Source organism: Ictalurus punctatus, chromosome 29, assembly GCF_001660625.3.
Source record: "Ictalurus punctatus breed USDA103 chromosome 29, Coco_2.0, whole genome shotgun sequence".
Taxonomy (NCBI): domain Eukaryota; kingdom Metazoa; phylum Chordata; class Actinopteri; order Siluriformes; family Ictaluridae; genus Ictalurus; species Ictalurus punctatus.
The window spans coordinates 4,778,549-4,798,442 of record NC_030444.2 but is presented as its reverse complement, the minus strand read 5'-3'; the positions used below and the strand labels follow the sequence as shown (position 1 = coordinate 4,798,442).

The following is a 19,894-nucleotide window of genomic DNA, read 5'->3' as shown; positions in this document are numbered from 1 at the left end:
ATACATAGATTTTTATTAATAAATATTCTTACTTTTGGGAACACTGTACTAATACTGAGTAGGGCCTCCCTTTGCTCTGAAAACATGGCACGGAATCCACAAGATGTTGGAAACATTCCTTTGAGATTCTGGTCCATGTTGATATGATTTTTCAAATGTACTTTCATGCTGCAAATATCCTGGCTACCACATCCCAAAGCTGTTCTATTGGATTCAGATCCAGTGATTGGGAAGGCCGCTGAAGAACACTGAACTCATTATCATGTTCATGAAACCAGTTTGAAACAACTTTTGCTTTGTGACATGGTGCGTTATCGTGCTGGAAGTAGCCATTAGAAAACAGGTATATTATGGCCATGAAGGGATGCACATGGTCAGCAACAACTCAAATAGGCCGTGGCATTCAAATAAAGATTGATTGGTATTATCAAGCTCAAAGTTAGCCAAGAAAACTTTCCACACACCATTACACCACCTCCACCAGACTGGGCTGTTGATACAGGGCAGGTTGGGTCCATGGATTCATGCTGTTGATGCCAAATTCTGACCTTACCATCTGTGTGAATCAGCAGAAATGGAGATTCATCAGACCAGGCTACGTTTTTCCAGTCTTTAGCTGTCCAGTTTTGGTGAGCCTGAAAAAAGTGGAACCTAATCTATCTGCAGTTTGATAATAAATATTCCATAAAATATATTTGTCACTTTTTATCTCAAATATTACCATTATCCAAGCGACCTTCAGTATCATTTATTTTGTAACCTTCAAATTGCTCTTCACAAAAAAACAGCATTTCAGTTCATATCATTTTTCATAAATAGCTTCATAGCCATATATGATTGTATAACCTAAAGCTTTTACGACCTACTAGAAGTCTAAACCAAAAATGTTCTATCCTATGAATCAATCACTGGTTGAATCGCAAACGAAATAACCAAATAGCATCAATAAGTTATGACACCAGTAAACTCTTTAAACCCAAACAAAACCTGCCATTTTGGAGAGGCTCTGACCCAGTTGTCTAGCCATCACAATTTGGCCCATGTCAAAGTTGCCCATTTTTCCTGCTTCCAATACATTAACTTTGAGAACTGACTGTTCACTTTCTGCCTAATATATTCCACCCCTTGACAGGTGCCATTTTAATGAGGTTATTCACAGTGGTTTTAATGTTCTGGCTGATTGGTGTATAAAGCATATGATGATCAGTTATAGTGAAGATTTTTCCAATGGCATTGTCTTTTTGATAATTATAGCCACTCCACAAGCTTTACTAGACAATGTGGATTGAAATATCTGCACCATAATCTGGCTGACTGAGATGGCCTAATGTCTCCTGTAAAAATACAATGACCAGTGAAAGGGATTTCAGATGAGAGAATAATTTAACACGTTTTACCAGGTGACGCATACTACATATGTTACAGCTTGTGAAAGTGACACCACAGCTGTTTAACTGCAGCGACCGAACCATCTGTGATTAAAAACACAGATTTTGCCCTGCAAGCAGAAGTTTGCACAATGCACCCTGAACCAACCCCCCCCCCCCCCCCACCCCAAAAAAACAAAAAAAAAAAAACAAAGAAAAACTGATGCGCTTGAAAAACAGCAAACTACCCAAGCAGGTAAAAGTATCCCTTCATAAACAAAAGAGAGTCTGAAGCCATAAAGCACACAGAGCTAAAGCAGTACTGACTACTATTACAAAATAGCATTACACCAAACAACTCAAAGTATTAATCAATATCTGGGCATGAACGGATAACCAGAAATCCAGGATCACATCGCATAAAGCACAACGCATGCATTATGCAATGTAAAAATGAAGGTCAGTAACAGAAAAACTACACCCTTCCCAAAATCGTCCGCTGTGATAAAATCCCACTGTGTCAGTTCAGGAGTTTGATGTCAGTTTCTAACTGTCCAGATAATGTGTCAGTCTCCTGCAGTAAGTTAAACAACTTGGTAGTGTTATGAGTGGCACGGTGAAGAGCAGGGAGAAATCCACAGGTGGCCCCAGCATCCTTCGGTTTCTTTTGTGTATCATCAAAATGTTTTTGCTGCCTTACCTCTCCTGGAATATCAGGGAAAAAAATGAATTGCCTTTCCACCAAAGGTTAGGGGAGACTATTAAGCCAGCAGCAGAATCTTTTCCCTCAATTGACAGTAATGGATCCTGGCAATCATTACTCATGGGTGGGCAGAGCCTTCTTGGTGGTTGTCCCCAATGTGTAGAGCGTGTTCAGTGTCTATGGGTTTATGAAAGTTCTTGGTGCCTAGCAAATCTGGAAAAAAAAAAAAAAAAAACTTAAAAAGGAACTCCACTGGTCGAACTTTTTCCATGTTTTCAGGTAAGCATTTTTGGCTAGCTCAACATCAGCAACCCAACTGCCATAATCACTGATTGTAGTCCGTGTGGCCTGTAGAGTGAACTCCAGTCTGCTGAATCAGTCATTTAGCTTGCAGCTCGTTTCATATATAGAAGAGAGGATGTCAGAAATACCAGATTAGTCTCTGAAATTAGCAAGATAGCCTTGCTAGCACCCAGCATGTTTTCACACAGCAATTTTTCTTTTGATTCGTCTGATGATTTTTCAGCCTTTTTTGGTTTAGTCATTTTATGAAAAAAGAGGCAGGGATTCCAAAAACTGCAAATACCGCTGCAAACTGTAATTTAACAAAAACAAAAACAAAAACAACATCCATCCACCCATCTTCTATAAGGCTGATTCTTCTTCAGGCTCACAGGGAAACCTGGAGCCTATCCCAGGAAGCAGCGGGCACAAGGCGGGGTACACCCTGGACAGGGTGCCAATCCATTGCAGGGCACAATCTCAAACACATTCACACATCCATTCTTACACTACTGACACTTTGGACATGCCAATCAGCCTACCATGCATGTCTTTGGACTGGGGGAGGAAACCGGAGTACCCGGAGGAAACCCCCGCAGCACAGGGAGAACATGCAAACTCCGCACACACAGGGCCACGGCGGGAATCGAACCCCTGACCCTGGAGGTGTGAGGTGAACGTGCTCAAAAACATTTCAAATTTAATTTCAAAGAATGAAGGGGAGCTCACAAAAATACGTCTACTCCATGCGGTGCACTTACAGTCCTCACTACAAATTGGATGATGAGTTGCAATATTTTTGTTCTGAAAATTTTCTTGTTTTCTTCAATTTGGGCAGCATTGAATTCAACTGACTTTGACTGTTCACAGTGAATGTTTACAGACCATCTCCAGACACTCCACAGAAACTGCCCTTGTGGCCATTACTGAGAAGTTTCATAGAACAGCTGTTACAGAGAAGATTCATAGATCTGCCGCTAGATCGGCCAAACTGCCATCAGTCCTCATCTTCCTCGACCTTTCAGCAGCCTTCAACACAATCAATCACAGGACTCTTTTCCATCCTCATGAGTCTTGGAATTCTGGAAACAGCATGGCAATGTTTTGCTTCTTACCTAGAGGGATGGTCATATCAGGTGACATGGAGAGGATCCATATCTGCTCCATCATGTCCCACAAGACTGGGTGCTGTTACTTCTTCTGTTCTCTCTCTATACCCCCTCTCACACGGGTTTTAATATCACTGCTATATTGATGACACTCAACTCATCCTGTCCTTTCCTCCCCCAGACACTTATGTTTCTGCACAGATCTCAGCATGTCTGGCAGACATCTTGTCATGGATAGCAGCTCAACAGCTGAAACTAAATTCCAGCAAAGTGGAGCTTCTCTAAACCCTGAGGACGTATCCCCCTGTTAAGTTCTTTTTTATCTCCCTGGACAACTCTCAGATCTCACCATCTGTCACACAACCTTGGGGTAATTATAGACAACCACTGTCCTTCTGGCCTCACATTGCAAAACTGACTCGCACATGGTTTCTTCTCTACAACATTAGGAGGATCCGGACATTTCTATCCACAGAAGCCATTCAGGTGCTGGTTCAATCCCTAGACTATTGGATTCCATAGCCTCATTTGGCAGTCTGTGTGGCAAGTTAGAAAATGCCATCTTAGGAGTCAATACCATTAATACCATCTTACTGACAAAAAAGCCTTTTCAAGTGTCTTTGTTGCAGTGAACGAGTAAAAAAGAATCTTGTAGGTAGCTCAGCTGCCAAAATATCTATGAAAAATGTAATTGAATCAAGGATAAATCTACTATAATGAGAGGGCCCTGTTATATTCTGAGACTAATATCTACTATCAAAATAAACCCAATGGATTCAAGAGGAAGTCTGCAAATTGCTTTAGAAATTCCTAATAGCACACTGTTGGCCTGGAAATACTAATTAGTGGAAATGATTGAGCAGTATTTTTGGCTGTATCAGTTATATTAATAAATGTACTTCAAATTAGTTAAGTTTGTATCCGAATTTTTGGGTAATGCCTAGAATATGATTATACATAGTTGTGACACCTCCTCCATAGCCAGTTAGATGAGGGATATATATATATATATATATATATATATATATATATATATATATATATATATATATATATATATATATATATATATATTTTATATATATATATATATATATATATATATATATATATATATATATATATATATATATATATATATATATATATATATAGAGAGAGAGAGAGAGAGAGAGCCTCATTCAAAGCTAGATGCTCATTTAATCTGACCCAAATCTTAGTAAAGTACATTAAATTCTTGATAACTTATTTTATTTACAATAAGTGTGTTACATGTAATATTGTGCAGAAACAAATTTCTGAGATTTCTTTATTTTAATTTTTTTTTTAAATAGTCACAATAAGGATTGTACCTGGGTGACACCTCAAGACACCTAGTAGACTATTACCAATGAACTATGCCTGTACTAAGAAACATGTTACATGAAATGAGAGCTGCGCTTGCCCAAGATTACCTGCATGTTCAGTACCCTGGCTCCGGGTATACATAGCTACTGGTGCCGCTTAAAATCAGAGCAATATCAACAGGCTTCTCAGGTGTCTGCTCATTGAGTCAGGCAAACCTTTTGGACACGTTTAAGCGGAGAGAAATAGTGCTTCCGTGGGGATGTCTTAGCTTGAGCCTGGGTTTTGCGACTATGCTGCAAAACCAAGGCTTGTTGCCAACCTTGGAGTTGCCAACCATTCTCCCTCTGTGAGGACTCTCACTAGTCCTATCTACCTTCTGGATGTGCACGTCTAATGTTATAATGTTCTCCATCAGAATGGCTATTAGTCTACACAAGTAAAAATATTACTAATGACAGAAAAAGAACAGGGTGCCAATTAGCAAACAAGCTGCATGCAATGTCATTGACATCTAAACTACACACACCATGGCAAAGCATATACATATCTGCTATCTGGGCTTTTAATCTTATCTAACTCAGCTAAAGTTATCAGCAAATGTTTTAAATATTTTTTTAAGATGCGACAAGATCTTTTGAAAATTGATTAAACATAAAGAGAGTGTCTGCTGTCTGCAGACTTGCATTGGCTCACAATTGAATCACCCCCCTTTTAATGTGGTGAATGCATTAATGTGTCACAGTGGTTAGCAGCTGCTGTTTTCCTATGCCTATATTTAAAGCAAATGAGTTCTTAAATTGAATTAAGACACAACTGAGAAAAAAAAACAACTTTATACATCTCTCTCTCTCTGTCTCACACACACACACACACACACACACACACACACACACACACACACACACACACACACGACTGAATAGAAACACAGCTAAAACAACAATTTCCAATTAACTAATTATATCAGTTAGAGAAAAAAACAACCCCAAACCTTAGCACATAGCAAACAAGCTAAAATGTGGAGAAAGACATGCAACATTCAGAGCCAATGTCAGATAAAGATGCCAGGGAGATGGGTACTTTCATTTACTGTTATACAGACTGACTTATAGAAATACTTAATAGTCTCCAAAAGAAACATATCATTATAATAGTTCAAGGTAAAACACTGTTAAAGAGAAGTTAATACAGGAAGAAAACACAGAAGTCAAGGGATTTTTTTAAATTAGTGATCATTACACCAATCTAGTGCTTTGTGAAGAAGTGTGTCTTCAGTACTCATTTGAAGATAGCCAGGGCCGTTCTGAGAGCCTTTGGAAATTCAATACACCACCTGGGTGCCAAGACAGAAGAGAGAAGAAGTGCATATCTTTCTTGATGGTGGGTCCAGTTGAGCTATGTTTGATGCTCAAATGTAACATGGTACCGCGTGGGGTCTGATAAGTGCCTTCATGTACAGTAGTGCTTGAAAGTTTGTGAAACCTTTAGAATTTTCCATATTTCTACACAAATATGACTGAAAACATCATCGGATTTTCACTCAAGTCCTAAAAGTATATAAAGATAACCTAGTTAACAAATGCAAGAAAAATATTATACTTGGTCATTTATTTATTGAGGAAAATTATCTGTGAGTGGCAAAAGTATGTGAACCTTTGTTTTCAATATCTGGTGTAAATATCTTGTGCAGCAGTAACTGCAACTAAACATATCCATCGACGTGAAGGAATTTCAGCCCGTTCCTCAGTACAGAACAGCTTCAACTCTGGGATGTTGGTGGGTTTCTAATATGAACTGCTTGCTTTAGGTCCTTCCACAACATTTCTATTGAATTAAGGTCAGGACTTTGACTTGGCCATTCCAAAAACATTAACTGTACTCTTCTTTAACCATTTTAACCATAACCACATCTTTGGTAGAATGACTTGTGTTCTTAGAGTCATTGTCTTGCTGCATGGCCTACCTTGACATTCAGTTCATGGACAGATGTCCTGAATTTTCCATTAGAATTTGCTGGTATAATTCAGAATTCATTGTTCCTTCAATGATGGCTAGTCGTCCTGGCCCAGATGCAGCAGAAACAGGCCCAAATCATGATACTACCACCACCATGTTTCACAGATAGGAGAAGGTTCTTATGCTGGAATGCAGTGTTTTCCTTTCTCCAAACATAACGCTTCTCATTTAAACCCAAAATTATATTTTAGTCTCATATATCAACAAAACAATTTTCCATTACACTTCTGGCTTGTCCACATGATCTTTAGCAAACTGCAGACGAGCAGCAATGTTCTTTTTGGAGAGCAGTGGTTTTCTTCTTGTAACCTTGTCATGCACACCGTTGTTGTTCAGTGTTCTCCTGATGGTGGACTCATGAACATTAACATTAGCCAATGTGAGAGAGGTCTTTAATTCCTTAGAAGTTACCCTGGCTCCTTTGTGACCTCGTGGTCTATTACACGTCTTGCTCTTGGAGTGATCTTTGTTGGTTGACCACTCCTTCGGAGGGTAACAACGGTCTTTAATTTCTGCCATTTGTACACAATCTATCTGAGTGTAGATTGGTGGAGTCCAAACTCTTTAAAGATGATTTTGTAACATTTTCCATCCTGATAAGTATCAACAACTCTTTTTCTGAGGTCCTCAGAAATCTCCTTTGTTCATGCCATGATACACTTCCACAAACATGTGTTGTGACGATCAGACTTTGATACACCAGATTGTCATCCCTTTGGTGGAAAACACCTGACTCTAATTTCACCTTCAATTAACTGCTAATCCTAGGGGGTCACATACTTTTGCCACTCACAGATATGTAATAATGGATCATTTTCCTCAATAAATAAATGACCAAGTATAATATTTTTGTCTCATTTGTTTAATTGGATTCTCTTTATCTATTTTTAGAACTGTGTGAAAATGAAGACGTTTAGGTTATATTTATGCAGATATATAGAAAATACTAAAGGGTTCACAAACTTTCAAGCACCACTGTAGATGCAGGCTGGCATGATTTTAGTTTCTGTAGGCAAGTATCAGTCTTTTGAATCTGATGCAGGGAGCTACAAGATAACAGTGAAGATAACAGTGAAGTTGAGAATGGAGAAGTAGGCTGATGTGGGAGAACTTTAAGAGATTGAAAACAAGTCATGCAGCTGCATTCTGGACCAGTTGCAAAGCATGCAGTGGATGACTTGCCAGGAGCGAGTTGCAGTAGTCCAATCTCAAAATGTCAACAAACACCTGAGTGGCCTCCGTAGGTAGAAATGGCCGGATCCTTATGTTGTAAATGATAGAGCTGCATGAATGATTCAGGTTAGCACTGTGAAGAGGATAGCCAGATGGTGTAATCCCATCACAAGTATTTGATATAGGGATGCATTTCCAGGGAAATGCATCTCCAGCAGCTCAGTCTTGCTGGGATTTAGTTTCAGCATGATGTGATCTCTGTCATGAAATCCATGAAGAAATATGACTGTCTAAGGAACGAAAGGAAGAGTTGGGTGTCATCAGCATAGTAGTGGTTTAAGAGGATGTGAGGATATTAAACTATGTTAGAGTAATACCTCAGTGAGAGAGTGGATATAATGGTTGAATTGAAGATGACCTAGTACTGAGCCATGTAGGACACCAACGGAGAGTTTGCAGTGCTCTTCTTACCATGTCATCTCATACGGCTGTCCCACCAGGTTGAAGCAAACCACTGCTATGTAGGGCCACTGTTTCTAAGGCTCATGAGGTTGGGCAGGAGAGACTTGTGATGGACAATGTCGAATGTTGCTGAAAAATCACGGAGTACGGATGACAGTAACAGCTACAAGAGCTGATACAAGAGCTGTGTCTGTGCTGCTTTGAAGCCAGACTTGTTAGGATAATGGAGTGTGCTCTGGGTAAGAAAGAGAAACATATCATTGTATACAACCATTCAAGAATTTAAGAAAGAAAGGAAAGAAGTGATACTGGCTGGTATCTGCAGATGTCTGAGGTATCTAGTCGGGCTTTTACAATAAGTATAACTCTGTCATGAAGGCAGTTGATACATGACCAGATTTTATGGAGTCGTTTATGATTATGGCTGCTAAAAATTAATTTTAATAGCCTATTATTCCTGTGAATTATTCAACAAACAATCTATTAATCTGCTTAAATCTGGCTTCTAAATGAGAACGGCTGAAATAAATATAATTTGCCATTATTGTTTATTCAATAATATAATCTAATACAAAACTGTGAGCAACAGAAAACTGTTTGGCCTGTATTTCAGAGATTGTGAGATCAAATTCCCAACAATGCCACAGCCATCTGTGGCTAGGTGACAAGGGAACAAAACTGGCCATGCTATTTGGGGGGGGTGTCATACTCTCTCTCCTGTCAATCATGTATGCAAATAGAGGCAGTTAGCACTTTCCTCAGAGTGTGTTATGGTGCCCTGTTACACTGCATGGGCAGCAGTTTGAAAAGATGCAGTTGGCTGACATTACATGTCTCGGAGAACGCATGTATTTGCCTTTAAGGTTGGGGGCTGTCATGTGATGGGAAGTTTTAGCTAGTGGGAATTCAATACTAAATTGGGGAAAAAATGAGGAAAAGGAAATAATTGCAAATATAATCATCATCATCATCATCATCATCATCATCATCATCATCACCATCATAATCATTGCATTCATCATCATTAAGTTTAATAAGCCAAAATTAAACTTAACTATCAAATTGCTACCCATATTTTAGTACTACATAAAAAATATATAGGCTCAAGCCCCTAGAATCATATGTAATATTTCAAAATTTCAAAACACATGTTGGCATTTTTAAAATAACTGGCTATCGGACTATCGGTTGTACAAGATGGTCTGGAGCATTGTGCATAGGATGGGATCCAAGGGGCCAGTGTTAGGATTGCTAGTCAAGAGAATTTAGAGAATCTCTTCTGTAGAAAGATGAGAAAAATATAGTGAGGTTAAAAATGTGCTAAGGACATAGAATGGCAAGAGTGATTGTGCAATCTTCTCATCATAGAAGGTGACAAAGTCATCAGCATTGAGGGAGTATGGTAAAGGTTGAAAAGGGAAAAGTTATGGAGCTTGTGTGGATCAGATGTATTTGCTTCTAGCTTTCCGTTTCATGACTATACATGTCCATGAATTTCTTACTTTCAGAGGAAAATGCCATTTGAATGACAGTGACCAATCACTCTTACTCACCACAAAGCTTTAAAGACCTTTTTTTAATGCCCATTTTCTCACAGTTCCATTATTTGCCAATTCCTAAACACTAGCTAGCTTACCCCATCATGTACCAGCTATGAAATGAAGAGAGTGAAGACCTGTATGTCACATGCTTCCTCCCACACCTGTGAAGCCAGCCACCACATCTTTTCAAACTCCTGCTCAGGCTACAACACAGTGCATACATGAGCTCATGGATGCCGACGACTGACTAGTGTCACTCTGATTGATGGGGAGAGAGTAATGCCATCGCTCCTACCCAGAGACTCCCAGCCATCAATGGCTCTGGCACTGTCAGGAGTTTCAGAGAACTTACGATCTCCTGGTGACGCTTATCTGTTGTGCCACTTTGCTCTGATTATATATTCTCTGATTATAATCTAGAGACTATACATTTGTCAAAGAAGCTCATTGTGTCAGTGTTCAAAATTTTGCTTTGCTTCAGTGGATGAAGAACTTTATAAGATAAAGTACAGATAATAAGACTGCACCTGTCAAAACTTTTTAAAACATTTGGCACCCAAGAACACAAAAGGCAGCAGGCACTTCTTGCACCTGCTAACCTAGCTTAGATATCTATTGCAACCCTGATCCCCTGCAGAAGCCTGCTAGAAGAAAACCTTGTCTGTGATTAAACTAAAAAGCAAAAAAATAAAAGACCTACCATATATTTCTCTATTGCTACAATCCTTACTATATGTGTGTGTGTGTGCAATCCTCAATATGTCGAAGTTGTTTTAGAAGAAATTATGTTTCGTCTAAAGTGGCAGAATGAAACGCGTGAGCCTTAAATATCTGTAAAGTTATAGGAATTTTCATATTTACAGCTCCAATTCCGAAAACATTGGGACAGTATGGAAAATGCTAATAAAACAAAGAGGAGTGATTAGTAAATGTGACTTGTATTTAAACAAAAAACATAAAAACAAGATATTTGATGTTTTACCTAATCAACTGCATAGTTTTTGAATATAACAGTTTATTTTGAAATTGATGCTTGCAACATGTTCCAAAAAAGTTGGGACGGGGCAATTCAGGACTAACAGCAATGTGACAACTTGAAATACGAAGGTGATGTGAAACAGGTGAGGCAATCGTCTAATCATAGTATATAAGGAACCTCCTAAAAAGGCTTAGTCCTTCAAGAGCAAGGATGGGTCGAGGCTTGCCAGTCAACAGATGCGTCAGCGAATAATCCAGAAACATTCCCCAAAGACTTTTTGGGCATTTCACCTTCTACAATGTACAATATAATTAAAATATTCAAGGAATCCGGTCAAATCTCGGTGCGTAAAGTGCAAGGCCGAAAACCATTTATGCACGATCTCTGATATCAGATGTCACTGTCTGAAAAACTGTCATGAGTTTGTAATGGATATCCTGACAGGGGCTCAGGAATATTTTGGTAAACCTTTGTCAGTCAACACCATTCGCCGCTACATCCACAGATGCAAGTTAAGGCTTTACTGTGCAAAGCAGAAGCCATACATCAACACTGTCCAGAAGAACCGCCGACTTCTCTGGGCTCAGTCTCATCTGAGATGGACAATAGTGCAGTGGAATCGCGTTCTGTGGTCCGACGAGTCGACATGTCAAATAGTTTTTGGACAAAACAGCCGTCATGTTCTCTGGGCCAAAGAGGAAGAGGATCATCCAAGCTATTATCAGTGTCAGGTCCAAAAGCCAGTGTCTGTCATGGTATGTGGGTGTGTCAGTGCCCATGGCATGGGTAACTTTCACATCTGTGAGGGCACCATTAATGCAGAAAGATATGTACACATTTTGGAGCAACATACGCTGCCATCCAGAGCAGGACAACGCCAAACCACATTCTGCCCGGATTACAAGTGCATGGTTGTGTAAGCAGAGTGTGGGTGCCTGCATGGCCTGCCTGCAGTCCTGACCTGTCTCAGATTGAGAATGTGTGGCGCATTATGAAACGCAAAATAAGGCAACGAAGGCCCTGTACAGTTGTGCAGCTGAACAAAAGCATAATGGATGAATGGGGGAAAATTTCACTAAACTTAACCAACTGGGGTCTTCACTCAGCACCCAAACACTTAATAAGTGTTATTAAAAGAAAAGGTGATGTTACACAGTGGTAAACAATCAACTGTCCCAACTTTTTTGGAGTGTGTTTCAGTCATCAGATTTGAAATGATATATTATAAATATATATATATATTTAAAAAATAAATTTAATTGACAAAGTAAAACATCAAATAATGTGTTAATAATGTGTTTTCAATATAGTACAAGGTGAACTGAATTTTCAACTGACTCTTTTGTTTGTTCTTTTTGCATTTCTCATACTGTCCCAACTTTTTCTGAAGTGGGGTTGTATTTTTCAGACGATTTTATCAAAAGCAACTTAAAATTGAGTCAGCATGCGAGCCACATAATTGATTTCACTGCAGTGATCTCCCCAGAAGAATATTTCAACACTACAGTGTGCCTACTATTCCACTATTTAGATAGCCAGCAACTTTGGTAGCAAATTAGACAGGCTAAAATAGAACAGAAAGAACAAAATTAGAAAGGCATACAGTGGCTTGCATTCAACCCCCCTGGAATTTATACTATTTGTCTGAATAAAAATGATAAATACATTCTTCATCCTCAGAACCTCGGTATCTTGTCAAAATTGAAGAGAGAATGTGCAAAATACAGGGGAATATTACAAGAGAACCTGCTTCAGTCTGCCAAAAAAAAGCTTGGGAGACACTTCATCTTTCAGGACAATGGTCCCAAAGACAATGGTCCAAAACACAGGACAAAAACAATGCAAGAGTGGCTAAAAATGAAAAGGTCAGTGTGCTACAGTGTCCATATAAAAGTCCAGATCTGAATCTTATAATAAGTATGGGGAGGTCAGCTGTCTACATCAAGTGTCCACATACATTTGGATATATATATATACACTGTAAAAAGAAAAAGAACTTATAATAGCCTGGTTGCATAAGTGTTTACACCCCTTAGCTAATACATTGTTAAATCACCTTTTGCTTGTAATCTAACACTTTTTGGGTCTACCAACCTAGCACATCTTGATTTGGTCATTTTAGTCCGTTCTTCTTTGCAAAAATCTATCAAACTGTGAGACTGTGTACAGCCCTCTTCAAGTCATTCCAATGGTTTTTGATAGGATTTAGATCTAGGCTCTGACTGGGTTATTCCAAACCTTCTGATCTTCTTCTTCTGAAGCAATTATTTTGTTGAGTTGTTTTTGTGCTTTGGCTCATTATCATGCTGGTAGAGGTAGGTGAAAATTGTCAGGGTCTTCAGTTGTCTAACAGAGGCCTGCAGGTTTTGCGCAAAAATACACACACCGTCCACTACATTAGGAACACCTGTACATTAATGCAATTATCTAATGAGCCACAATCATATGGGAGTAGTGCAGTGCAAAAGAAATAATGCACATACAGGTCCTTTAATGTTCACATTAAACATCAGAATGAAGAAAAAGTGTGACGTCTGTGACTTTGATTGTGGCATGAATATTAATACCAGAAGGGCTGGGATGAGTATTTCATATCCTGCTCATCAATTTCACACACACAACAGTCCCTAGAATGAGCGACACCTTTTTGATAAGAGAGCTCAGAAGAAAATTGGTTCGAGCTGCCAGGAAGGATAAAGCAACTCAAATAATCACTTTTTACAAGGCACACACTCATGAAAACTGGACAGCTGAAGACTGAAAAAGGTGCTTTTTCCCTAATCTTCAACTGTCTAGTTTGGGTGAGCCTTTGCCCATGATAGCCTCAGGTTCCTGTTCTTGGCTGACATGAGTGGAACCCAATGTGTTCTTCTGCTGTTGTAGCCACCTCAAGGTTCAATGTTTGTGCCTGCTGAGATGCTTTTCTGCTCACCACAGTTGTAAAGAGTGCTTATTTGAGTTACTATAGACTTCCTGCCAACTCAGACCAATCTGGTTATTCTCCATCCAATCTCTCAGCAACGAGGTGTTTCAGCCCGCAGACCCTCCGTACACATGATGTTCTTTGATTCTGCACCACTCTGTGAAAATCGCAGGAGATCAGCAGTTTCTGAAATACTCAAACCAGCCCGTCTTGTACCAACAACCATGCCATGGGTAAAGTGACTAAGATCGCATTTTCCCCATTGTGATGATTTGAACAATAATTTGCCATGTAATTGGCTGATTGGATAACTGCATAAATAAGCAGGTGTACAGGTGTTACTGTTAAAGTGACCGGTGAGAGTAGATTGGTATTTGGAGCTATCCATGATTCCCTCTAACTTGACTAGAACCTGTCTCAGCTGAAGAGAATCAGCCCCATAGCATGATGTTGCTACCACCACCATCCTTCACCATGGATTTGGTGTTCTTTGGGTTATAAGCTGTTTTCTTTTTGTACCAAATGTATCTAGAATTATACCCCAAAATTCTACCGTGGTCTCATCAGACAATAACACCTGGTTGTGGCATAGTTTAGACAGGTTTGGATGTTTTATTTGCGATAAAGGGCTTCCATCTAACCACCCTACCCCATAGCCCAAACATGTGAAGAATACAAGAGATTGCTGTTATATGCGGGGTTTGACTACTTGCCAGATATTCTCTTGGCGGTCTCCCTGATAAGTTATCATCTTGTCCTATTCTTGATTATGTCACTATGGCACCCTAATTTCTCCGTTTGTTCCATGATACATGTACACCTCTCCTGATCAGTACCTTCGACAATGAGATCCCATACATGCTTTGTAAACAGTTCGCACACCATGGCTTCTGCAGTCCGATGAAACCAAGCTGTCAAGAAAATCCTTCTGAAACATCTGATTTTTATTTGGTGTTAATCAGAATCACTTAATTGATAACAGGTGTATGATAACAACTTTTGAACAGGAGATGGAATGCGATTGGTTCATTCTGAGCACAGTCACATGCCCCATTATGCACACTTATGCAACTAAATTACTCCAAGTTTTTTTTCTATTTCTGTTTTTCCTAAAACATTTCTATTTGTTTCTGTTGGTTGCTACAGTGGAGGAAATAAGTATTGAACGCGTCATTTTTTTCAGTAAATATTTCCAATGAGGCTATTCACATGAAATGTTCACCAGACATCAGTATTAATTCAAGAAATCTGGAAATATAAAGAATTCACAACATTAAAGTCCATAAATAACATGCTAACGAAAATGTCTTTAATACTTAATATGGCAGCACATTCTTCTCATGAATCTTCCGGTAAAGGGCTCCATTCATCATTTCTTCAATTGTATGAAGTCTGCCAGTACCATGTGATGAAAAACAGCCCCACACCATGATGCTCCCACCTCCAAACTTCACTGTTGGTATAGTGTTTTAGGGTGATGTGCAGCGACATTTCTTCTCCAAACATGGTGTGTAGTATGACAGCCAAATAGTTCAATGTTGCTTTCATCTGACCAGACTACACTCCCAGTATTTCTTAGACTTGTCCAAATGAGTTGTAGCAAACTTTAAACGAGCTTCGACATGCCTTTTCTTTAGTAATGGAGTCTTGTGGGGTGAGCGTGAGCAGTGGAGTGCATTGTCTATTGTTTTCTCTGTGACGATGGCACCTACCGCCTCCAAGTGTTTCTGGAGCTCTTTCCGAGTGGTCCTTGGCTCTTGGGCTACTCTTCTGACTATTCTTCTGACTCCCTGGTCAGAAATCTTGTGAGGAGCTCCTGTGTGTGGCCGGTTGATGATGGAGTGATGTTGCTTCCACTTGCGGATAATGGCCCAATGGTGCTTACTGAAAGATTCAGAAGTTTTGAAGTCTGTATCCGATTCCATCAATATGTTCCGCAACAATAAGGATGTGAAGGTCTTGGGAGAGCTCTTTGCTTTTACCCATCATGAGATGTTTCTTGTTTGACACCTTGATAACAAAAAAGCCTTTTTATAGACCATCAATTTACAACCCAGCTGATATTAATTTGCACAGATAAGGGGTATAACTAGGGATCTCCACTGGTTCCTTGTCTTACCTTGCCTTGGAGAACTGCTTTTTCTTAGCGTGTTCGATACTTTTTTCCTGCATCATTCCACTTTATTACACATAGCTTTATTTATGGACTTTAATGTTGTGAATTCTTTACATTTCGGGATTTCTTGAGTTAATACGGGTTAATTAAATCTAAATATAATTAATAATGGGATGGCTGTGGCTCAGGTGGTAGAGCGCGTTGTCCACTAATTGTAGGGTTGGTGGTTTGATTCCCGGCCCACATGACTCCACATACTGAAGTGTCCTTGGGCACTGAACCCCAAGTTGCTCCTGATGGCAAGTTAGCGCCTTGCATGGCAGCTCTGCTACTATTGAAGTGTGTGTGAGTGTGTGTGTGAATGGGTGAATGAGAACCAGTATAAAGTGCTTTGGAACCACTAAGCTTAAAAAAGCACTATATAAGTGCAGACCATTTACCATAATACTGATGTCTGGTGAAAATTTCATGTGAATAACCTCATTGGAAATATTTTTACTGTAAAAAATGTTGATGCATCCAATACTTATTTCCCCCACTGTATACCACAGTAAAGGTGGGAAAATTATTTATCTTTTTCATTTTTTACATCACAAAAACCTGCAATTTGTTGTTGTTTTTTTTTTTTACTTTTTATATCCACTGTATTTTGTAGCTTGTTGGTTAAGTTAGACACTTAAACACTTTCTGAAATGGCTGGTATGGTTTGAATTGGGGAGAAACGTCCAGAATGAAGTGCATTTAAAAAGCAAATGATCTGGTAAACTCTTTTTTTTTTTTTTTTTTTTGCCTAATGTAAAGTTGACTTTTAACGACCACATGTACCTTATTCTCTCCTCCACACTGTGGCTTGACTGCTGTAGTACCTTTCTCTCTTGTTGGAGAGTGGAGATTTCAACTTGCAGTTGTTCCTTCTCCAAAGCGAACTCAACCTGGAAGACAAGTTTGTTCATTGCAAGATGGATGGGTTTCAGGGATTAAAAAAGTAGTATGGTGCTACATGTGTGAATGCAGCTGGCATTCTCTCTCTCTCTCTCTATCACTTTATCTCAACAGCATTATTTGAAAATGTTGGTGTGTGTGTGTATGCATACCAGCATTTGCTGTATGGTTAGCTGTGTGTTCTTCAGTTCTTCATTTAGTCTCTCACACTCAGACTTGCACAGAGGCTCCAGCCTAGTCATTTCCTTCTCTTTCTCTTGCTCTCTTTCTCTTTCCTGCTCATGCTCTCTTTCCTCCTCTCTTCTTCTGACTTTTTCTCTTTCCTTCTCCATTGCCTGGATCACTTCCTCCAGTTTACGTATCTGCAGAAGAAACCATAGATATATTTAGGGCAGACAGTGCACATGCCAATGTATATACCACATTTCTGTAAAGCTCCTTTGGGACAACGTCCATTGGTGAAAGCACTATACCAACAAAATTGACCCAACTCGGATCCCACTTACTGTGAGCATGTTATATTCATGATTCTTTTACTGTGTTTATTCAGTTCAGTTCAATTGTTTTTGCATGGCATTTTTAACAACATACATTGTCAGAAAGCAGCCTTAAAAGAAATCTGGCTGTAGATCTAGATAATCAATGATGGAACCAGACTCTTCTGGGTGACACCAGATAGTGGGACTATAAATCATTACATTATACAGTCAAATAAAATAAAGAATACAGACTGTTCAGTAGGAGCAAGTTTCACAAGAGGATATTAATATTTTTTCAGCATGCAGCAGAGGAAAGTGTTTGTACACTATAGCAACTCAATGCACTGCTAATAACGTATTCATGTTTAATAAACTATTCATGTCTTACTTTTGTCTGTTTTCTATTCAGGTTTAGTGCAACAACCTGTTCAGGTAGTATCCCCAAATTGATTAGACAGCAGCGATTGCGGCCTGCCTGGGACCCAAGACCAACAAGGAGGTGAGACAGTTTCTGGGGCTGGCTGGTTAACATCATAGGTTTGTGTCCAAGTATTCTGATGTCACCAACCTGCTGGTGTCACCAGACTGATCTGTCTAAAAAAGGAAGTCCCAGATCCGGTCCAGTGGACAGAGCCGTGCCAGCAGGCTTTTACTCTGCTAAAATCTGCATTCTGTGTCGGACCAATCTTACATTCTCATGACTTCTCTCTCCCTTTTGTTTTGCAGTCAGATGCGTTGGACAGAGGGTCAGGGGCCATGTTGTCCTAGGTGGTGTTGGGGGAAGAGTGTCCCATACTGTACATCAGCCGCAAGCTCTCTGTGCAAGAGACTAATATAACACCATTGACAAGGAGTGTCTGGCCATGAATTGGGGTTTAGGAGATTGAAGTGGTATATTTGAAGTGCATCGCCTCGATCCAGTCATCCTTTATCCGATTTGCTGTGTGACCTCAAATTGTCCTTGACACTTTGCGAGTAGTTTAGAGCTCAACGTGAGTAGCAAAACAAGTACTTTATCTCCTGGTGCAAATTCCCATAGCTGAGTACCCCTGTCATACAATTGGGGCTGTCCTTTTTGGGCCTGACACAAATTCTCCGGTATTAGGTGGCCTAAGGTGTAGAGTGTTCCTCTCAGGTCCAAAATGTACTGAATATTGTTTTTGCTATTAGAAGGTCCCTCCTCCAAATTTTTCCTAATGACATCTAAAACGCCACAAGACTTGAGCTTGTACAATACTTCGAATGGGGGAAATCCTGTGAAGGCTTGTGGGACCCATCACACTGCAAACAACAGCGGTTCATGCCACGTATCCCAATATCGTGTGCGTTGTGAACAAACTTACGAATCATATTTTTAAGCATTTGATTAAAGCATTCCACCAGCTCATCCGTCTGTGGATGGTAAACACGGGTGCGAATTGATTTAATCCCTAATAATTAGTAAAGTTCACAAAGTGTTCATGACATGGACGTAGTGCCCTGATCAGTGATGATCTCTTTTGGGATCCCAACTCAAGAGATAACAAGAAGAGTGCCTCGGTATGCTGAGATATTCTACAGATGCATGGCTTCTGGATGTCACGTTGCATAATCCACCAGGAGACAAAGTGATATCCTCATGTGCACCTTTCTAATGGCCCAACAAGATCCATGCCAATTCTTTCAAAGAGGACCACGGATGGGTGCAATGCTGCTTTTGGGGTGGTCGGCGGATTCATCAACTGACAATCATGACATGCCGCACACCGCTTGCAAACATCACCACGAAGGCCTGCCAAATAGAAACAAGGCATTGGACGGTTTAGTGTTTTATTCTGGCCCAAATACCCAGCCAAGGGATTATGATGAGCAGCATGGAATAGAAGTTCCCTTTTTGGAACCAACAGCTGGGTTGTCTTTACTTTTGTTTGAGTGTCCAGCATCACTCAATATGACCAGTCCTTAATATTTGAAGGATGGGTGGGAGGGATAGTGCAATGGGTGGGACAGTGCAACAGTAGGCTGAATTTGCTGACCATCAATTACTGTCACTTGGTTGAAAGTGTGCCTCAGGGTCTCGTTGTACGACTGCCCCAAGGAGAAATCCGCTAGTGGAATCCCTTCCAACCCACGTTATCCCCCCGTGGGCGCAGAATATCCTACTTGTGTAGAGAAAGAGAAAGCTAGAGGAGACATCAGAGGTAAAGGAGCGGAGGGAAGAAACAATGAGCAGGACACCAGGTTTCAGGGGGTGTTTTTGGGTGCCCCAGCACCTTGGTTCCGGGAATCTGAAACTGGGAGAGGAGTTGGAGCGAGAGAGCCAGAGCAAGGAAAAAGGGAGACCCCTGGACCAGGAACTGCCGCCAATGATTCTCTGCCAGTTGCAAAGCTTTGTCGAGGTACGCAGGCCTGTGGCACTGGACCCACTCTGCCATTCCTGTTGGGAGTTGAGCGATGAAGTGTTCCAGTACAAACA

General features: G+C 40.0%; 1 protein-coding gene across 2 annotated transcripts in view; it reads right to left on the bottom strand.

The window, feature by feature from the left end:
• fam184b (family with sequence similarity 184 member B) overlaps positions 1-19,894 on the bottom strand; it is a 67,192-nt gene that overhangs the window by 15,142 nt on the left and 32,156 nt on the right. For both annotated transcript variants that reach the window (XM_017461795.3, XM_047152200.2), the window contains exons 8-9: positions 17,113-17,322; positions 16,844-16,950 (exon numbers count right to left, since the gene is read on the bottom strand). In XM_017461795.3, the coding sequence (XP_017317284.1) occupies positions 16,844-16,950; positions 17,113-17,322 (317 nt within the window). The remainder of the gene's footprint in view (positions 1-16,843; positions 16,951-17,112; positions 17,323-19,894) is intronic.